The 20796-nt window shown below is 41.4% G+C and overlaps 1 protein-coding gene across 6 annotated transcripts in view; it reads right to left on the bottom strand.

The window, feature by feature from the left end:
- plpp1a (phospholipid phosphatase 1a) overlaps positions 1-20796 on the bottom strand; it is a 139905-nt gene that overhangs the window by 9650 nt on the left and 109459 nt on the right. For all 6 annotated transcript variants that reach the window (XM_085972116.1, XM_085972156.1, XM_085972127.1 and 3 more), the window contains one exon: positions 15852-15909. In XM_085972116.1, coding sequence (XP_085828242.1) covers positions 15852-15909 — 58 coding nt within the window. The remainder of the gene's footprint in view (positions 1-15851; positions 15910-20796) is intronic.

The raw sequence follows: 20796 nt of genomic DNA, 5'->3' as shown, positions 1-20796 counted from the left end.
TACTGAAAAGTAATTAATAGAATTCAAACTTTATTTAAAATGTATAAAACTTTTACTGCAAGTCAGAATTAAGTTTGAGCCAGTGGTGCATTTGGAATACTACTTTTGCATATCAACATACAAGTATTTGTGTTTTTGGGAAAGGAACATTTTGCACTGCTTTGTCAGCTTGATATCATATTGCAGAACCTGCATACAAGAGTAAAATCCCCATGACTGCCTCAACCTTACTCTTAACAGCACCCCCTATTTATACCAGTATTTACATACATATGGATTCTGTAAATGTTTTATGACAACACAGTAGTCTGCAATTTGAGCTTGGTTAACTTGGAAGTACAAGCAAGTCTTAGTTTAGTTTGAGGATGGAGAGGGGGCGAAGTTCTTCCCAATGTGTGGCATTTACCCAGCCAGCAAACGAGACCAAAAATATGTTAAAGCATTTTGTCAATGACAGCAGCATGCAGATGGTTAGCAATAATTCCTATTTGATGTGAGCTTGTTCAGTGATGCACCTTTATTATATTGTCAGGCCCATTAACACTGGAATAGGTTTCTACTTTCTTCCAATTGAATTTAATCATTTGATTAATCAGCACTGCCTTGATTAAACTTTGTATTATGACAAATAGTGCCTAATATATTCATTTCTGCATACGTCTTGTAATGCAGCCAAAATAATCTTCAATTAAATGTTTTACTGCTGGTCTAAGCAGAAGTCTTAATATTTGTTTTAATTAGTATAGCAGCTCAAAACTAATAGTCATCTTAAATATAATTTCATGTGATTTATTGAGTAAAATTCTATAATGAAACTATGACCTTTTTGTCCTGAAGCTCAGCAGTAAAATTGTCTGGATAACCCCAAATGACATTCCACAGTCATGACACAAGACGGCCCTGTAGTAGCCAAGTGTTTTAAGTAAACTGACTATTGAATCAACACAACTTTACTGATCTAAAAATAATTCAATACGTTTCTGAAAGTACAGTGGCACAAATTGGAAAAAAGCTGTAATTTTTGGGGTGAGAGAAAAACATAATTGTTTTTAATTTAGTAAAAGTTAAATACAATTTTAAACAGTTTGGAAAACTCAAAATTCAATATGTAACTTATCTAAGTTGGAAGAAAGCATCCTGCTGACAAAAAATGCTTGTGTTTTTATAGTTCCTTCAACATAATGAAACATCCCACAGTGCTTCACTGAGTGCTAACTAATCAGATACTGAGCAGTAATGGGAGAACGATTAGGTTAAGAGAAGTGATCAAAGACACGGTTAAAGAATGTGAGATGGTTTTTGAAGGAACGAGAGTGGTAGAAAAATGGAGGCATTTGGGGAGAGTATCCAGAGTGTGGAGCCAAGACTTCTGAATGGAGCAACTGGTAGGAAACAATGCAGTGGCTGCAAAAGAGCAGAAGGCATACGCTAGCACATAGGATTGGAAGTGGTTGTAGAGGTAGGGAGAGGTGAGACCATGAAGGTAGTAGTAGATGAGGACAAGGCTTTTGAATTAAATTTGTTGGGGCATGGGGAGACTACTGAACACAGATGACAGAGGAGCTTGATTTTTGTGCAGGATAGAATATGGGCAGCATAGTTCTGTACAAGTTACAATTTACGTATAATGGAACTTGTGAGGAGAGTGCTGGAGTAATCATGCCTGGTGGTGACAAAGATGTGGATAAGAATTTCAGCAGCAGTGGGTGTGAGTTAGAGGCAGATGGACAGCTTGCACATAATTCAATTGAAAAAACTTCCTTAAGGAGATTCAAGATTAAAACTATTTCCACTAGCTCACTCACAAATTAAATGCAGATTTCACAAACCACCACACATGATACTAATTAATTGGGTAGGGTTTCAAAACTCAACTATTGCATTGCAAAGCTATTATTGGCTCTGCAATCTATTAAAATGTGATGGGCTGTTCTGGTGGATATGAAAATTAAACTAGGCAAAATATTTCCAGTTGCAACAGGAGATCAAACAAGAAAGCTAAGAATTGTCAACTGGAGAATCCATGTGTTAATAGATCAGTGCAATAGAACTGAAACAAATATACATGAAGAGGAGTATGTGATGATTTTGCCTTGTTAGCTGATCTGAACTATTACTATGAAATTACACAGAAGTGTTTGAAATGTATATTGTTTATAAAAGGTAAAATTGTCTGAGTGCTTATAAAAGAGTGCTTTTTGTTCACTCTTCATTTATTGGCTCTTCTGTTGGATTCTATTAAAAGTTCAGACAGCCCACTAGAAATAACATTCAGCTTCAAGTATACTTGCATGGAATACTATTATAATGACATGCAGTTATTAAAACCACACTTCAACAAGCTTTACAAGTTTTTCAATTGTCAATTTTCAGAATAGATTTTTTTCAACATATTGAGAAAAATATAACAGGGGCCTGGAGAAATTGAATCTTTTGGAAACCTACAAGTACAGTAACTCATAAAATCAAGCCTCATGACCTTGCAGTATATTGAAACAATTAGTATTTAGTGCTGGAGAAATAATATATAATTTAAATAAACCAGAAAGACTCGGGAATATTTCAGGCAGATTATAGTACTTCCTTTTTTTTCGAACTGGTTACTGCCCTACCATTGGGAAAGCAATGGTTTAGCTCATTGGGAAGGCGTCATCTCATTCATTTGGAGACAGAAGAGAGTATATGAGTATATATGACTTGACTAAATCTCAGGTGTGTGAGCTGTTTTTCAATTTAGTTAGTTAGTTAACACAAGACTTTTCTCTTTCCAGGGACTCTGAAGCCAATTTTAACACCTTTACCATTGCTTAGCTGAGATCAGCTAATACTCCATAAACCAAGGAATGTATCTTATCTTTATGACTTAGCTACTCACTGCCTTAAACAACTAATGTCTCAGGGACCCCAACCAGTGTTGTAAATATATCCTTGCAAATGATAAAGTCCTCCATCAGACAAAGAAAGGTTTAAGAGTATAAGCAGACCAGTACCAATGTCCTTGCAGAGGGGCGGATTTAAACTAGTACAGCAGAGGGGAGTGGCCAACAGAGCAGACCCAGAAAGGAGGAGTGTACAGTGATGGAGGTAGAAAAGCACAGTGTTATGATGCAGAACAGGGTCTGCTCAATAGTGGTTCAAGTGCAGACACTGATACAACAGATAAATGTTTGGAGCATAAGGATATGAGCACATGGAGAAACAATGACAAAATAAAAACACATTATTCTGGGGCAAAAAGTAAAAAACTGTAAATGCAGGAGTTCTGATGAAAGGTTAACTTAACTGTTCTTTCCACAGATACTGATTGACTTGCTGTTTCCAGCATTTTCTGTTTTTGTTTTACATCAATCCCTAGGGAGTAGGGGAATTGTGTGCATCAGGATTCTATGCATGAATGCTGTAAGTTTTAGTTGGGGGAAGAGAGAGAAAGAGAAAAAGACTGACAAAATAGTGCAGAGATCTGGTTCAACAGTAACATGGATTCAATAAATGTACAGGTTCCAGATGATTTTGTAGAGATAGAAAAAAACAACAGGTTGTTGGCCTTTTTGAAATTGAACTTTCACATAAGAGGTACAGGAATGGACAAATCTGATCTGGGTGTAGATGAGGTGTAAACCCTGTGGAGAGACAATGGGGAAGGAAATTAGTTATGGACTTCCGCTATAAATCACAAGCTCAGGAGAAGGAACTGAACCGGGAACTTGGTGGTCAAATAAGGAAGCGTGCACAGAAAAAGATGCAGTTGTTATGGGTGGCTTCAATTTACCAGACGTAGATTGGGAAATTACTAAAATAAATAAAATTTTCAGATGAAGCATTCGCAGATAGGCTAAGAAATTAAAGAAGACAAGACACCAGGTCCAGATGGACTTCATACAAGAGTGCATAGAAGTAACTAGTGAAATGGTATGTTGGCCTTCATAGCGAGAGGATTCGAGTACAGGAGCAGGGATGTCTTGCTGCAGTTGTACAGGGCCTTGGTGAGACCACACCTTGAGTATTGTGTGCAGTTTTGGTCGCCTTATCTGAGGAAGGATGTTCTTGCCATGGAGGGAGTGCAGCGAAGATTCACCAGACTGATACCTGGGATGGCAGGAATGACTTATGAGGAGAGATTGAGTCGATTAGGCTTATATTCGCTGGAGTTTAGAAGAATGAGAGGGGATCTCATTGAAACTTATAAAATTCTAACAGGACTAGACAGACTAGATGCAGGAAGGATGTTCCCGATGGCGGGGGAATCCAGAACCAGGGGTCACAGTCTAAGGATAAGGGGTAAGCCATTTAGGACTGAGATGAGGAGGAATTTCTTCACCCAGAGAGTGGTGAACCTGTGGAATTCTCTACCACACAAGGCAGTTGAGGCCAATTCATTAAATATATTCAAGAAGGAATTAGATATATTTCTTAAGGCTAAAGGGATCAAGGGATATGGGGAGAAAGCAGGGACAGGGTACTGAATTTGGATGATCAGCCATGATCTCATTAAATGGCGGAACAGGCTCGAGGGGCCAAGTGGCCTACTCCTGCTCCTATCTTCTATGTTTCTATGTAAATTGGTCATGTCCTTGCCACTGTCTTTAAGGAGCAATTAGAAGTGGCAGTAGCCTGAGGATTGGAAGAAGGATCATCCAGGAGACTACAAACCAGTAAGCCTAACATCTATTGTGGTAGATTATTGGAAGCCATTGTGAAAGAAGGGGTAATAAAATGTGAAGATAGGTATAGTATGGTGAGCGTGTCTACATGGATTCATTGGCGGGAGGTTTTGCCTAACAAATATGCTGGAGTTCTTTGAAGAAATGACAGACTTTGTTCTCAACACAAATTCTGTGAATGTTATATATTTAGATTTCAAGAAGGCTTTTGGTACCATGCCAAACAAGCGATAAGTCCACAGGCAGAAAGACATGGAATAGGATGCAAGCTTTGGTTGAAAATTAGCTAACCCAGTGAAAGCAAAGGATGGTAGTGAATGAAGCTTTATCGACATGACAAGGAGTCACTAGTTGAGTGGTGCAGGGATCAGGACTAGCAGTATTTCTGTTTTAACATTATAAATTATTAGAGCTGGCGATCAGAAAATAGTTCCCTCAGTTTGGAGAGGACAACAAATTGTTGGGGCTTCAAACACTAGAAGAGAGACAAAGGGACCTTAATAGGTTGAGAAGGTGGGGTGAGGAGTGGAAAACGGTATTTAAAGTGCAAAAATGCCAGGTACTGAGACTAGGGAAGGGAAATAAACAGTGGGAATATAAACTAATTATCTCTAGGCTACAGGATACAACATGAGAGAGATCTGGGAACATTGGTGGATAGCTCACTGAAACCAGCAACACATTGTACAGCAGAAAAACTAATGGATCTTGGGATATGTAGCCAGAAGGATGGAACACAAATCCCAGTAGGTGAACAAAGTCTCAGCTGTGGCTCAGTTGGTAGCACACTTGTCTCTGAGTCAGAAGGTTGTGGGTTCAAGTCCCATTCCAGGGACTTGAGCACATAAAGCTAGGCTGACACTCCAGTGCAGTGCTGAGGGAGTGCTGCACTGTCGGAGGTGCCGTCTTTCGGATGAGACGTTAAACCGAGGCCCTGTCTGCTCTCTCAGGTGGACGTAAAAGATCCCATGGCACTATTTCGAAGAGCAGGGAAGTTATTCCCGGTGTCCTGGCCAATACTTATCCCTCAACCAACATCACAAAATAAACAGATTATCTGGTCATTATCACATTGCTGTTTGTGGGAGCTGTGCGCAAATTGGCTGCCACATTTCCCACATTACAACAGTGACTCCACTTCAAAAGTACTTCATTGGCTGTAAAGCGCTATATAAATGCAAGTCTTTTATGTGTCTGTACAAGGCACTGGAGAGCACTGTGCACAATTCTGGTTACTGTACTACAGTGAGGATATCCAAGCATTGTTGGTAGTGCAGAAAAGGGCAACCACACTGACATCTAATTTAAGGTATCTGAACAATGAGGAGAGCCTGAGATTATTTACTCTGGAAAAGAGAATGCTCAAAAATTACTCCAATTCAAAATTCTGAAGGGAATCGATAAATTAAACTCCAAAAATAAGTTTAGAAATTCCAAAAATGGTAGTACCAGGGGACACGGGAAAGTTTAAAAGAGGGAAGGTGCATAGAGAGTTTTTTTTACATAGAATTTACAACAATACAGAAACAGTCCATTCAGCCAGCTGGTTTGTGCTGGTGTTTATGTTCCACACGAGCCTCATCACATTGTTTTAGACACCCCCACAAGTGGAAGCAGAAACTCTACGTCTATCCCATTAAAACTCTTCATAATTTTAAAGACCTCTATTAGGCCACCCCTCAGTCTTCTCTTTTTTTCTGGAGAAAAGAGCCCCAGCCTATTCAGTCTTTCCTGATAGTTATAACCTCTCAGTTCTGGTATCATCTTTGTAAATCTTTTTTGCACCTTCTCCAGTGCCTCTATATCCTTTTTGCAATATGGCAACCAGAACTGTGTACACTACTCCAAGTGTGGTCTAACCGAGGTTCTACAAATTTAACATAACGTCCCTGCTTTTCAGTTTAGGTTGAACTACTTTACACTGAGGGTGGTGAATTTGTGGAATGGACTGGCCTAGGATACAGTGGAACCAGATAGTGTGGAGAAATTAGAGAATTGGATAGATATTTGAGGGAGTAGGCTATTGAGATTTATTCATTTTTGGCATCAGCCAGTAGAGTCTCTTGCGGTCCTGTACTTTCCTATTTAAGAAACTATGGAAAAACAGAGTATTCAATACATTTGGGTGTGAACTCAAAAGTATTTGGAGATGATGCAGAATTTCCCTTTACCTGGTTTTAAATGTTTGAGTTGCATAATTATTATTGCTGCCAAACCCACTACATAAACTCATGTCTATTATTTGATTCATCTGTAGATATTGGGCTGAAGACGCATAATTACAGTAGGTGTAGACATCATGTCTCTGAGTCATAACAGGTCTTGATGGTTAATGATCAAATGGTGTATCATTTGGTGATTTCATTATGGCTCAGCTGGTTAATAGGTCATGATAACTTAACCAAGACCCTATTGGTTTGCCCTCAGATTATCTAGGCATCAAATTTGTATTCTCAAAAGCATCAATACAAATTTGTAAGCAACAGTTGCTATGATTGGGGTGGGGTTGGGTTCTACACGATGAGCCAAGTGGCTGTAATTATCCTCATCTGTATTTATCTTGAGTTCATTTGATCCTTTGCATTTCCAGGATGCTGTAAGTGATACAATAAATATCTTTTTACAAACTGTCTGAGATGCTATTTAAAAATCACCCTTTGGTACAGTTCAAATTTCATGGATATAAGATGGCTATCAAGTTGTACTGCTGTGATTTAAATAGGGTAGAACTTTCACACTAAGACCGATCGCACTAATTAATGGTGAAGCAAACTGTTTTAGAATGCATTTTACCAACTAAGCCGTGACATTCTGGTTTCAATTTATCAGTTTTGTTCCCCCTCGTGGTGAGGTACAGACCTCTCTGCAATGCCCTGAAAATAGATTGTGTCTGAATCAGGGCTTGGTCCGGGTGCAGTGCACGCGGCTAATGAGACCATGACAAATTGGGCTGCCAGCCTCATTTGTTTATTACCGGCATGCCCTGGGCAGCATTTGTGGCCCCAGAGGCAACTCGCCGGGGATGCTGTGGAGGGGAGGCAGCGAGATCGGCCGGCTCAGACGTCGGTCAATGCGGTCTGGAAACAGCGGGGGCGGGTGCTGCTCTTCCCGGCTCCACAATGAGGCAAGTAAATAAACTTTAAACATGCCCTTCGGGTGGCAGCCTCCAGCATTCCCTTTAAGAACTGCTGGTTTGGCTGCTAATCGTTTTAAGAAGCTGACCGCAGCATGCACAGCACATGTTACGATCGTTCGCAATCGAATTTCCAAGAGGGACCTGAAACGGGCATTGGGGCCCGATTTGCACAGGTACGCCCTGCACATTTGCTTCCAATTATAGAAAAAGAGCACAGTAGACAATGAGAGGAAAGCGCCCACCATGTTTAGTGACAATTCCCAAATGGTTAAAATGCTATGGAAATCTATCACCTTTTAGAGACATAGGGCTAGAAATTCCATATCGCCCTGTTTGGGGCGCTACATTTTCAAAAGTTGAAAATGTAGCGCCAGGCACTAATCCTTCTCTCCTGCCGGGAACTTCAGCTTTAGTGCTGCAAGAGGGAAGTGGAGTGCTAAATCAAATGCTACCACTTCTGTTGGGGTGCTAAAGTGTGTGAAGGGGCGGTAGCGGCACACTGCTGATGAATGTTCAGTGCAGTGCTGCTAGCATCAGAGGCTCCTTCCCTCGCTTAAACGGAAGGGCCAATGATGGGATGCAAGATTCTTCCTCGTATTTCTGTGGGGCCACGGGACCTGCGCGACTTGCATTACAGCCCCAAGCACTCTTAAGAGAGTGGAGGGCTGAGTAATCAGATGTGAAAAACATTCAGCAGGCACCAGACTGGTGCGAAGAATAAAGTTTGCTCTACCTGACCACCACTGCCTTTAAATATTACTCCCCAAGTGGCCAACCGAGGTGACAACGCCTCCTGCTGCTGCCGTTGTTGACGCCCAGCGATGCAGCAGGGGGCGGAAGCGAATATCAGAATACCGCCACCCCCCCCCCCCCCCCGCGCTAACGGGAGGCGCAAACCAGGTGAATTTCTCCCCCATAGAGTTTTCGTATTTTCTAAAGGCTCCAACTCCCATGAGAATGGCAGAAGTTTGTTTTAAAATTTAGTAAAGCATTTTTAAATTGCTGAGCTGACATGTTAAATTTAAGAATGAACAGAAACTGCTGGAACTTAAATTGCCCCCTTTGAATCATACAGCACCGAAGGAGGGCATTCGGCACATGGTAATGGAGATGGGGATTTTTCTGATGCTCAAAGGTTTGAGGTTTTTCTGTTTGTGCATTAACAGCTTGTTCTTCTCCACAAGCAACGCCATTGAACATCTGGATGCAGAAGTTGGTTCTGGTAATCAGCTTATACTTGCACTGAGCTTTAACAGCACAACTGCAGCTTGAATAAATCTGATTATTGTCATCTCTCTCAACGCTCTTAAGATTTTTTTGCTGACGATGAAACTATAATATCTGAAGGAGTTGATTTCCTTCTGGCCAGCATTCAGCAATGTTGATTAGTCACATCTGTGTCTTCCAAACACTTGAAATGTCAGGGAGTTTAATCAAAACGCTGTTTGTTATTGGAAACTGAATTACTGTCTGAGTGTATAATAAAACATCCATTAGAAAATGTGCTATGCCATTACATTCCTTTGGAGAACGGGGAAATTAACATTAATGGAGGAGCCTAAGTCACACCAGTGTTCAGTCTTTGCATGTGACCGTATAACTCTTGATCAACTGCTCCTGCTGATTTGTAAGTCACAAACAAGCTTACTTCGGCAATTTCCATTATAAATATAGACATAGGAATTTATACTGTAAAAAATGAACAGGAAGGGTGTGTAGATGTACGATTTTTAATATATTATTTATAAATGGTAATGCCTGCTGCACCAGATAGATGTCTGTTGAAATACAGCTCATCTGATAGATCAGTTAGTAAACAAACTGCCTAGTTTGGCTCCAAGACATACAGAGCAAGGAGCTGCTCGGTCTGTGTTGTTACCTAATCTCAGCTAGCATTCTTCAATCTGTCTCGGTTTCACTGCAGTAGGTTAAGAAAAAAAATCACAGGGTTCCTATTGTGTGGGTGTCAGATGAGGACAGGATTGGGAATTGCTTTGATGCCCTCCACCATCAACTCGTCAATCACACATTAAGAACTAACATTCGGACAAGGTACCGAAAGGCAGCAGGGATAAAGAACAAATTTATTTGCAAAATTGTGGGAGAGGTCAAATTATATTAGATATCACAGACTATTTTTCTGAGTTTAATCAACATGTTAGTCCCTGTAATTTGATAAACCACCATTTCCCTCACTCTCCAAATTAAAACAAGAAAAATACTGCATTTGCTACTATCTGGGCCACTGACTGGCAAAAATGCTGCATTGTACAGCTGCTGTCGTCAACACGGAGTTGCAATCCACTTCACTGACATGTTCACAGATTCCTTGTACTAGTTTTATGTTCTCACTCCACCATTGTGAAACTAAAATTGTTTAGTGGTTGAGTCAAGCATGGTTTATTAATGGTGGTACATTTTAGTCATAAAACTAATTCAAAAATGTATATTTAATTGAGGTAATGCAGTGAAATGGTTATGTCCATGGGAGAAAATCAGTTATATGATGAAGCCATTATTAAATTTATCAGTCACAGTGGTAGTATTAATTTGCCAATTTAGAATGGAGTACCTATACTCTTTTTATCACAATCACACACTTCTGGGGGTGTTGTTTGCGGAGTGGGATGTCAAGAAATACTGTACTCCACTTCCTGTGAATGAAATGCTGTTGCAGACAGCCCTTTGTTCCACGATTGCTAAACAAATGGCAATCCATTGTAAAATATACTTTAGGAGTAGGGCCGTTATTATGGGGTAAGTCACACTTGTTATTCTGTTGTCACCTAATGCAATCAATGCTAATGGGTAATAACAATTTCCAGGAATGTGCTTGAACTTCAAAGGAAAAAACATGAACTGAATAGAGATTTCTGGGTGACCCATTGCAAGGACCAGTGGAGACGCTCCACTGTACTTATTCTCACATGCAGCTTTCAATAACAGCATGCTACAATCAGAATTTTAAACAATGTAGAACAGTCAGAAAAAGGATCTTAACTTGGAGCATTCTCAATAGATTAACTGGTAACCCGTATTTCTATAAATACTTAACATAGATATTCTTCTGCAAAGGACATTCTTTCATGTCTTTTCCAAAGGGCACTTACACCATCATTGCAATGTCTGTAGTAATTTCTCTAATTGTCATGTGCTAGGGAAACCTATTAATGCAGTTGATTCTTTAAAAAATCAAATATTTGAACAAATGGAGGCCAGGCACTAAAATATAGAGGGAAGCCTTTCCTGCGTAATTGACATTGTCAATTGAAATGTTCCTTTTTCCTAGTTCACCTCCACGAAGAAAAGGATACTACTGTTTGTGAGATCAGACACAGTAAAACTAAAATGTATTGTACACATAAACCAAAACAAAATTGTATTCTTAAAAACATCATACGAACACTCCACACATTTGAGGCCATTTCATGCCAACATTAGTGCAAGAGTTCTGAACTACCATTCAAAAAGGCCAAGTTTAAATCTTAGTCTTGATGGACTAGGTTACTCGATAATGCATTAGGAATAAGCTACTTTGAGTGAAGGAGGATAGGTCCTGCACTGCAAAAGTACAAAATCTTCCCTCAGCCAATCACTATCTCATTGAACCATCAAAAAAAGTGCTATGCAATTCTAGCTGAAGGAGGAAGCCTCGATTTAAAATTATCATTAAGAGAGTGAGGCAAGAGGTTAGGAATAATGGCCTAGAAATTCAGTTTGGGCCCGCCAGCTGGTTTGCGCCCAAAAGTTAGCGCTGGGCGGGGAGCCATTTGCGACCGTCAGGAATTCAGTTTTTGCGCCCCAAGTCGGAACCGGGCGCTATTCCAGGGTGTGGCCGCCCCCGCTTGGGGCGCTGAAACTGAATTTCAGTGCTGTAGGCGCCGCTGCGCCACCCGATGCGGTGCGGCAGGCTGCGGTACTGCAGGCCTCCTCCTTCTCTTAAGGTGGAGGTGGCTGCAACGGGGAGATTGCCGCTGGATCGTGCCGGCAAATGAGCCCGGCACCATGGAGAAGTGCCGGGCTCGCGGAAAGCAACCGGCAATGCCGCGGGGGGGGTGGTGGAGGAGGCCGGGGAAGGAGGTGCGGGCAGGCGGCCGCCGAAAAAGCGGCCGGCCGCACCTCCACCTTTATGCGCCCCACTAAGGCTGCAGTAAGGCCCTGGTCTCCGGATGTAAGTAGCGGCTGCCACGGAGGAGGCGGCGGCAACTGAATATGGGATTCGGGCCGGCATCAGGGCGGAACCGGGGCACTGCGCACACCGATGACGTCATCGGTGCCGGCGCAGCGCTACCGGCTACCGCCGCCATTACCGCAGCGCTGAATATCAGCGCGAACTCCTCTATTGGCGCAAAAGCCCTCTTTGGGCGAAAACTGGGCGCAAAGCCAACCGAATTTCTAGGCCAATATCTTTTATCAACAGTGGTTTGGGGCATGGAATATTTTACCACAATGAGTGCCATTGCATCTTAAAGAAATATTTGAAGCAGAGAGTTACAGTGCAGTGGAATTACTTTTGGATTGGTCGAGCAAAGAGCTGGAGCAGACATGATGGGCCAAATGGCTTCTTTCTGTGCTGTAAACATCTACAGTTAGCAACGGAGTGTTATTTCTAGCACTTCCTTTACAGCTTAACTCAGTGTTCACAAAATCCAAGTTCCACACAGTTAATTCCCTCAAGTGACATCCTCTTTGGTATGAGTGAGCACCCTTCCAATCCAGGCAGTGCTGCGTCTACTCAAGCTGTAGAATTCCACCTCCTAGCTCCTTGCTCCGAAACGAATTCTCGCCTATGCAATGGGGCCTGTTTTCCATTAAGAGCAACTACCTTGAAAAATTGGTGTTTACGAAAAAAAATCAACAATAAATTGAAGTGATCCAAAAAATGCACTTAAGAAAAAGCAAAAAATACACTTTCATTGTCACTTACAAAATCAGGGGACATACAACTTTAAGAAGATAAGTTGTAAAAACCAAGATGTAATTTTGGAAGTACGTACATTATATACAGCTCAGCAGAGAGATGTAGTGGTTGAAAAATGTGGGAGAAAGGAAGCCCCCTCTTAATTAGCATATTTTTGTGCCCTTTAATGACGTTTGTGCACTCCAGTATAGAAAAACTGCCCTAATATTATTAGATACCAAAGTCACTATATGTTATAAAAGCATTGCTGTTTATTTCATTGTAAATTCCACTGGCCTCTCCCTCTGCTTTTATCAGTGATCTCCTCCACTCATCATCTGCCATCACCTAGTCCTTGGTGATGACTGCACTCTCTCTACATTCATCAAATTCCTTCAGATCACATACACTCAGTGCTCAAAATCTCCAGTCTTCTTGAAATGAAATGGCTGAATCACTGCATCTTATGATTCCTTCAATTCTTCAAACAACAACTTACACTTATACTGTCTCCTTCATGTAACAAATGTCGCAATGCACATTACAATGCCTTGGAGGGCATGGAGCAGAAGTGAGGGAATTGAAGGTGTGGCCAAAGAAGTTAGTTTTGACAGGGCTTTTGAAAGTGGAAAGGAAAATGGCGAAGTGGAGGGCTTTAGTAAGAGAGTTCCTGAGTATAAGGGTATGGTGATTGATGGAGTGGAGGAACACTCATTGGACAAGAATTAGAGGAATAGTGAATGAGAATAAATATAATTGCAGAGATAGGATGCAGCAAAGCCATGAGAATTGTAAAGAATGAGGATTTTAAAGTCAATGCACTGGAAAATGGGGAGCCAATAGAGGTTAGCCAGGACCGAGATGGTTGATATGTGGGAATTAACGCAGATAGGAATCAGCAGAATTATGGATGAGATGGAGTTTTTGTAGGGTAGGGATTGGAAGGCTGGTGAGCAGGGCTTTAGAGAAATCAGGCACTATGATGGTGAAAGCATGGGTCACGATTTTAATGTCAGTGAGGGTGTGTTGGGATGTACACAGGCAATGTTATGGAGGTGGAAGTCCATGATCCTGGTAATGGACCAAATGTGGGCTTTGATACTCAGTTCAAGGCTAAACAGGACACTGAGGTTGTGCAGCTGGAGTGAGTGGGAATGTGTGTGAAAATGGTGCCTCAGATGAAAAGTTCTAGTGAGAGTTGAACAGGAGGCAAATTGCCTTTCTGGTGTTGATCTAGAGCTTCTAGTTCATTAAAACTCAACAGGCAGCCAAACAGCATAGCGATAGTCATGGAGTCAAACAGTATGAAGAGCAATGTTCCCGCTAAGGTGCGCACGTTCGGCCGCGCAGTAATCTGAAAAGGTTTCGCACAGGCCGCTCACCAACTTTTACATTGTAAATACCGCACATGCGCACAAATTTAAAGGGACTGCACATTAAAATAAACAGTGCGCAGAACAAAGTGCAGCTCACAGGGAACATTGATGAAGAGTGGTAATGTTGACCTTGTTTTTTCATGCCTTGCACTCTAATGGAACTGAAATCACCTCCAATGCTAAACCTGGCCCCAACAAGCTCAGTTTTTGCCTTGTGCCAAAAATTCCTTTTCCCCTCAACAATTCTTAAGTCTCTTTGAAGCTCACATCCCTCCAAGACGTCAACATTATTCCCATATTTGGAAAGTTCTTCCATCACCTCCCTCATACCCCCTGACAGAATACAAGAAAAATACTTGTCTGATGGGCAATCCTCTCAAACCTCTATGCTACAACCTCTCTCTGTTACAAATTTTCTTATCTGTTTATTTTATCAATGCTACTTTGGACAGTGTTTCTCAGAATTTATTCCTTCCAAGCTATCATCCTACAAGGTGGGTGGCCACCATCCTACATGTTATTTCTCCCCCTATGTCCACACTGTTATGCAATGAAGACTCATTGCAGTCTCCTGTTCTTAGTCATCCTTTCTGAGGACCTTAAAACCGTGGAATTCCTTCCCTGTCTTGCTCTCCTCCTACAATCTTCAGGATTTTAAAATCTAAACTTGGTGTCTGCTAATCACTATTTCTTGATTTATATTGTCTTCTCTATCATTACTTGCATTCCGAGTGGTGTTCTGCATGGTGGGCAGTAACCCTTCATCAATTTAAAAAAAAACGCAAACCTGTCACATTTTTTGTCTTATAATACTCCTGTGCCGAGCCTTGGGATGTTTTACTACATTAAAGGCGCTATATAAATACAAGTTGTTGTTGTTTACAATATAACATGCCGTTGAGTGAAACATGCCATTGAGTGAATATAAAAATGAAATAAGAAGCATGTTGTCTAGTATCAGTGTTATTTTATCACAAAATGATTTTCATTCATTACAAACAATTAGTCCAGTGGGATAGCAAGTGATAGCAATTTTGGTGCAGTGTCCAGTGTGTTACTAACCTCCTTTCACTTCCTTTTCAGTTGTGGAAGAGAAAGCAACCTTTCGCAGATCCAACAACTACATTGTAAAACTGTTATTTGCACTTTGCGTTTTGATGTAATGGTGCAAGATTACCAAGGTGCCATTGAACAACTCACTGACATAGCAAGCAGAAAAAGAAAGGACCAGAAATCACTTTAAATTTTGTTGGTCTGACCAGAGATCTGAGAAATGCAGGGAAGGAAATGGTCCCAATCTGGAGGCCACCCACCTCATGGTGAATTAAAATGTTTAAAATTCCACTGTTGCTCAGTGACGGTTGTCTACCTCTTCCGACACAGTTTGTGGATCTTGGAAGAAGTTCTGTGTGTCTACAATGTGCTATTTGAAGCTTGGACAACTTAAAAAATGGCAAAACGTTACAAAAATGTGTCCAATTGAGCCAACCTCCAGCTCAATTAATCAGACAGCCCGCATTTAATATGAAAGGTTCCAATCACTAGTGATTCCTGTCTCCTCCCTTTCTCCACCCTTCAGTTTTAACATGGCTGCAAACAAAACCCTCCCCCACACTTACATTCAGCTGCATGGAGCCAAATCAATCTGCAAGTTAGTCATCATCTCAACTCACTCACAGATTTGAAGGGCACTGCTGATGAGGCAAATTGCAGGACAATGTGCTGTGCAGTGTACTGCAAATATGTGTCCATACCAATAAAAATGCCAAAATACTTACTGCGAGGAACATCATGCAATACATAGAGAAGGATGAATGGCCAGAGAAAAAGGAGAGCCTAGAGGGATAAAGAATACAATGTCATTACCATCCTCACAGCAAGTGCCACTGTCAGAAACAAAACTGGATCTTTCAGACACAACCATTCAGATTGTAAAACCAGTCACTGCTTTGACACGCATCGATCAACGTTTGAAAATATACATGAGAATTTAAATAGATAGTTTGAAAAAATTTCAGGTTAAGATTGACAGGTATAAAACTTGTGTTATTTCACAAGAAATAATTATATTGCCTATCACAAGAGTTGATGAAATGTCTTTAACACCTTTTTTGTCTTCAGTGATTGGGTTATATTTTAATAGATGTTATTACACTATCCCAAGACAACTACTTTAAAAGTCTCTTGTTCAGCTGGTCCAATCCAGTCATTACCAACCATTATTTTTCAGAATGAATTCCATGCAGTTTCTATAAACATTAACTACATTTGAAGCACCTTGAATATATTACAATAACTGACACATCATTTCTGATGAGGTTTGAATCTTTATTGGTTTACAGATGGTGTATAAATCAAGAACACGATGCATCAAATAACTTGAGACTGAAAGATTGGGAGTTCCATTCTGCTACTCCAAGTGCAGCGGAGCAGAACTCCCATCCACCCAGGAAGGACTATGCAGACCCCTCTCCCTACAACAAATCCCAAGGATGGGTTCATATAAGTGGTCAGGGTGAGTGGGCTGGGCCTATAATGGTTCTTCAGACGTGCCCGTCACAATGTGTCACTTGAAAGCAGCATAGTGCCAGGCTGGTCCACTAAGAGGCTCCTGAGGCCCTTCCGAGGGATGTAATCTTCAGCTTTAAATAAATTATTTGTCACTGAATCTTCTGTGGCCTTTCCAAGGGACTTGATGCAATTCTCGCCAGCTGTCAACCAGCAAAACCTCAGGCGAGGCCTCCAAAGAGCATAACTGACAGGATTCCTGGGGTAGATTGGGACATCTCTTGGACAGCTCCCTTAGTGGGAGGGGGGGGGGTGGAAGGGGTTGTGGGCAGAATACTCGCCCACTCCTCACCCCAGTCAGAACTCAAGGTGGAATTTAAACTTGGCAGAAATCTGGCAGAACTGGTAGGTGATGCGCCCTACTCTCTCCAGCCACGGGAATTTGAGGATCCTTGTCTTTTCCCTGAGCTGCCTCTGGGTTCTCTTGTAAGCAGATACTCATTCTACAATGAAAGCCAAAAGCAGATACCCCTGAATTTTCCACTGTTTACTCATAGATTAATCATCTATGGATATAATATTCCTCATTTCGCAAAAGCTATCCCCTACACACCAAGGAATCTAGTGCAACTCACAAGGGGTGGCCAGGCTGTGGATCCTTACAGCCGATCTTCCTTCTGAACAGGAGCTACTTTGGGACAATTACCCATGGCATGTAGAGGATAATAATGAGGGGCAGGGTACTCATCTTCACTAAAATATTTCTCATTTTTGAATGGTTATCCTCCACACACCCAATTTCCCTCTACAAACCTACCCCAATACTAGTCAAGTGAAGCGGAGTTCACGTGCTTGTTTTTCTGAATGAAACTGTATAGAAAATGAGTATCTTCTATATGTCTGAATTGTTGTACCAGTTTTAAAACTTTTCATCGAAGAGAAGGAAGAAAATTGAGGATAAAGACATTTGAGCCCGAGTCATGTAATTCCTTCCAAAAGATCTGATTGGTGCAGTACTGGAGATTATAAAGATAGGTACAGACTGATTGATCAGAAATAAGTCACATTCTATTTTTATTACATGGAATTCAAGATTTTTACTTGTGTTTTGGGGATCAAATTCTGTTATTTGGTCCTTAAATGATCAACTATTCCATGGGATACAACAGTCCTCCAATGCTGGGGATAGTGGCAGAGATTCTGGGGTAGATCTTGGTTTTGTGCCAAGTTAGTGAGGCGGCAGCTCGTTTCACATCTCTCCATTTTTATTTCCATTGAAGTCACCCTTTCTATACTACCTCACAAAGTCAAGATCAACTCCACTGTCTGTAGCGGACAGCAGACCATGAGGCATGAGGATGGCTGGATATTGTAGTTTCTGCTGGATAAACTTTGGGGATCAAGGAATATTTATACAGATTTTCCACAAATTGAGATAGAATTCACAATAGGGTATATTGTCTGCAGAAGCAGTAAGAACATGTAAATTAGAATTTATTTAACAACTGAATATTTCTGGTTAAAAGATATGTCAGCTGGTTAGTATAAAACATTTTTAAAATTAATTTGCATAGCGCTGTCTGGGACTTAAAAGCAGCTTAGAAGTGAATGCTTGTGATACCCAAGTTAGCACAAAAGCAAAATACTGCGGATGCGGGTTGACGGCCAGTTACCTACCTGCTGTCAAAAAAAAACATTTTCCCAGCCAACCCGCCTCCAAATGCCCCTGCTGACCTCCCCCAAAAATTCTGGCCTGTGTGTCCAGCAGGCTTTTCCATCCATTAATTCTGTGCTGGGAGAGCAAATTCATAACATCTACACTGCAAGGTATTCATATTGGGTTCTCACTAAGGATAGCGCTGGTGTCAGATTGGGTGAAATGGTAGTGCTTGGTAGTTTTAGAAAGAAACAAAAGTGCCTGAAGATGAGAACGGTATCCAACTGGATATGTATCACCAAACAACCTTGCTAACACACTGTACCATGTGTACTATCGCTCAGCTTCTCCAAATACAGTCAGCTCCTGATCTCAACTTCAGCTGTTCAGGGATTATGCAGGCACCTTCTCAAAGGGGAAAGGAATAAGGAAAAACCACAGGGTATCCAATTCATCTCCCAGAGCCAGTTACACCACAGAATTGGCAAAGATATTTAGAAGAAAATAAACAAAAAATTTAAATCACCAAAGCAAATAATTTTTTTCTTAACCCATTAAAACACAACACTGATTAAGATGTAACTTTCCACTGTAACTGTCAGTCATTATTTCTACTGATCTACTGTCCATCTGCAGATACACCAGGAGATTCTACAGTCAGATCAAATACAATGTCCAGATTGTATGGAAATAACCTTTACTTTCTAAACTTATATTCTGCAATTTGGCAAAGGTTGATAAAAGTGTAACTCTACTCAGGGTTTGACTTCAGAACATAAGCATGCAGCTTACTTCAACTCATCAGAGGACACAGGATGAGTTGGCAAGGCTTTACTGAAGAACAACACGGCTTTCTGGCTGAACTATATAAAGCCACAACCAGAGACTGTTCAGTAGCTGGCTGCAGCAGCCGGCATTGGATATTGCAATGTGTGTAGATACCAGCTAAGGGATTAAGCCCAATAAATCAGGTAACACAATGCCTGAAACTCTTATATAATGGGTTCCATCAAAAACAAAGGACCTACCTTTCTATTCCTTGTGGGAAAACATTCCCTTAAGAGGAGAATAAATAATAATACTAACTTTTTAAATGTAACTAAATAGGTTTCTTCCTTCTGTCAAATGTTTCATATTCTTTATTAGAGCAACAAAGAGACCTGTCACAAGAAGTTGTTTCTCAACAGTTAGTGCTGACGTTTCAACAAGGCAGTGCTATTTTGGAGTGATGATTTGCACGGTGTTCTGGCCCCCTTGCCCATGCGCACTCAATCCGGGAGAAGGTCAGGAACTCGCAGCGGGGTGGGGGGGAAGGGGAGGGGAGGGAGAACGTTAGGAACTCGGGGCGGGAAGAAGATCAGGAATGTGGGGGTGGGGAGAAGGTCAAGAAGTCCGGGGGGGAATGGGGGACCATGGTGGGATCAGTGGGGAGGAGGGAAGATTGTGTTACATTGTCAAGCAAATTAGTTAGAGACAAATACACTGCTCATCCAATTATGCTCATCTCCTAACTCTGGCAACTCATTGAATTGCTTAATTCCTTTAGTATTAACAAATAAGCTTTGTGGAGACCAGATATTGTAATGACATCAAATCCCTGATCCCTACAGTAAAAACACAGCTATCGCTGGATTATAATGTTTAGAAACAGCATTGTATAAGGCTCTGTTTTATTTTATTTTTATTCAGAATCTCCACCGATTCACTCCTGAAAGCTCAGGCTGGGGGAAATCCCACATTTGCTGGCCACGTGCTGGTACCTCAGCCAAGTGGCCATTCCTCATCACCACTGCCCAACTGGATGTTGTCCTTGCCCGGCCCATACACATTTCCAGCAGGAAACGATCAGGAACAGGAACCTGAGCAATTTTCTCCTTCCTAACCCAGGGGTGCTGAGGTTAACTGTAGCACTGTATAAAGTGCATTGGCAAGTGTATGCCAGGTTAACTCTGCAGGGACTACATTGGCAAGCCAACTCACATCTTCTGATGCTGACCCTGGGCCCCCAGCCATAGAGGCGATCGCTAAAGGCAGTATGTGAGCACCTCCAGCAATCGCACCAGCAAATCAGCTCATGCTGCAGAAGCCGATCAGCTGTTATCACCAGCCTACTGGCCCTGGAGCTCTGTGCCTGAGCTCCTGCTATGCACTCTTAGCAGGCAAAACTCCATGGCAGCAACACAAATTCATTAGATTGAACCCAACGTTCATCAAATACTTGGGGTCTAAGGGTTATATAATATACCAGTTTGCTATTGTAAACACCAACTTAAGGTAATTATACAGTAGTTGGTCTCACGGGACCTGGAGTCCAGAGTATTAGTATATTGAGAAAAAGTTAGCAAAGGGCTGGACTCAGGATCCTGATCCACATGAAAAACACTATGTGAAAAGGGGACAATCCAATTTTCCAAGTGATCCATCAAACTTCTGGGTGGTGAACAAGTTTCTTTAAAGGTGCAATAATTTCCAAATTAGGATACGGTCACCTGTAACAATTGGGTAAATATTACGCCCCCCCAACCACGATGGGAGAGAGAGGATCTGCCGGAGAGGGG

The sequence above is a fragment of the Somniosus microcephalus genome, chromosome 2, assembly GCF_052327205.1.
Source record: "Somniosus microcephalus isolate GS21.2 chromosome 2, FLI_Smic_1.0, whole genome shotgun sequence".
NCBI classification, from domain to species: Eukaryota; Metazoa; Chordata; class Chondrichthyes; order Squaliformes; family Somniosidae; genus Somniosus; species Somniosus microcephalus.
Note: the sequence above shows the minus strand (reverse complement) of the source record. Positions and strands in the feature narration are given on the sequence as shown.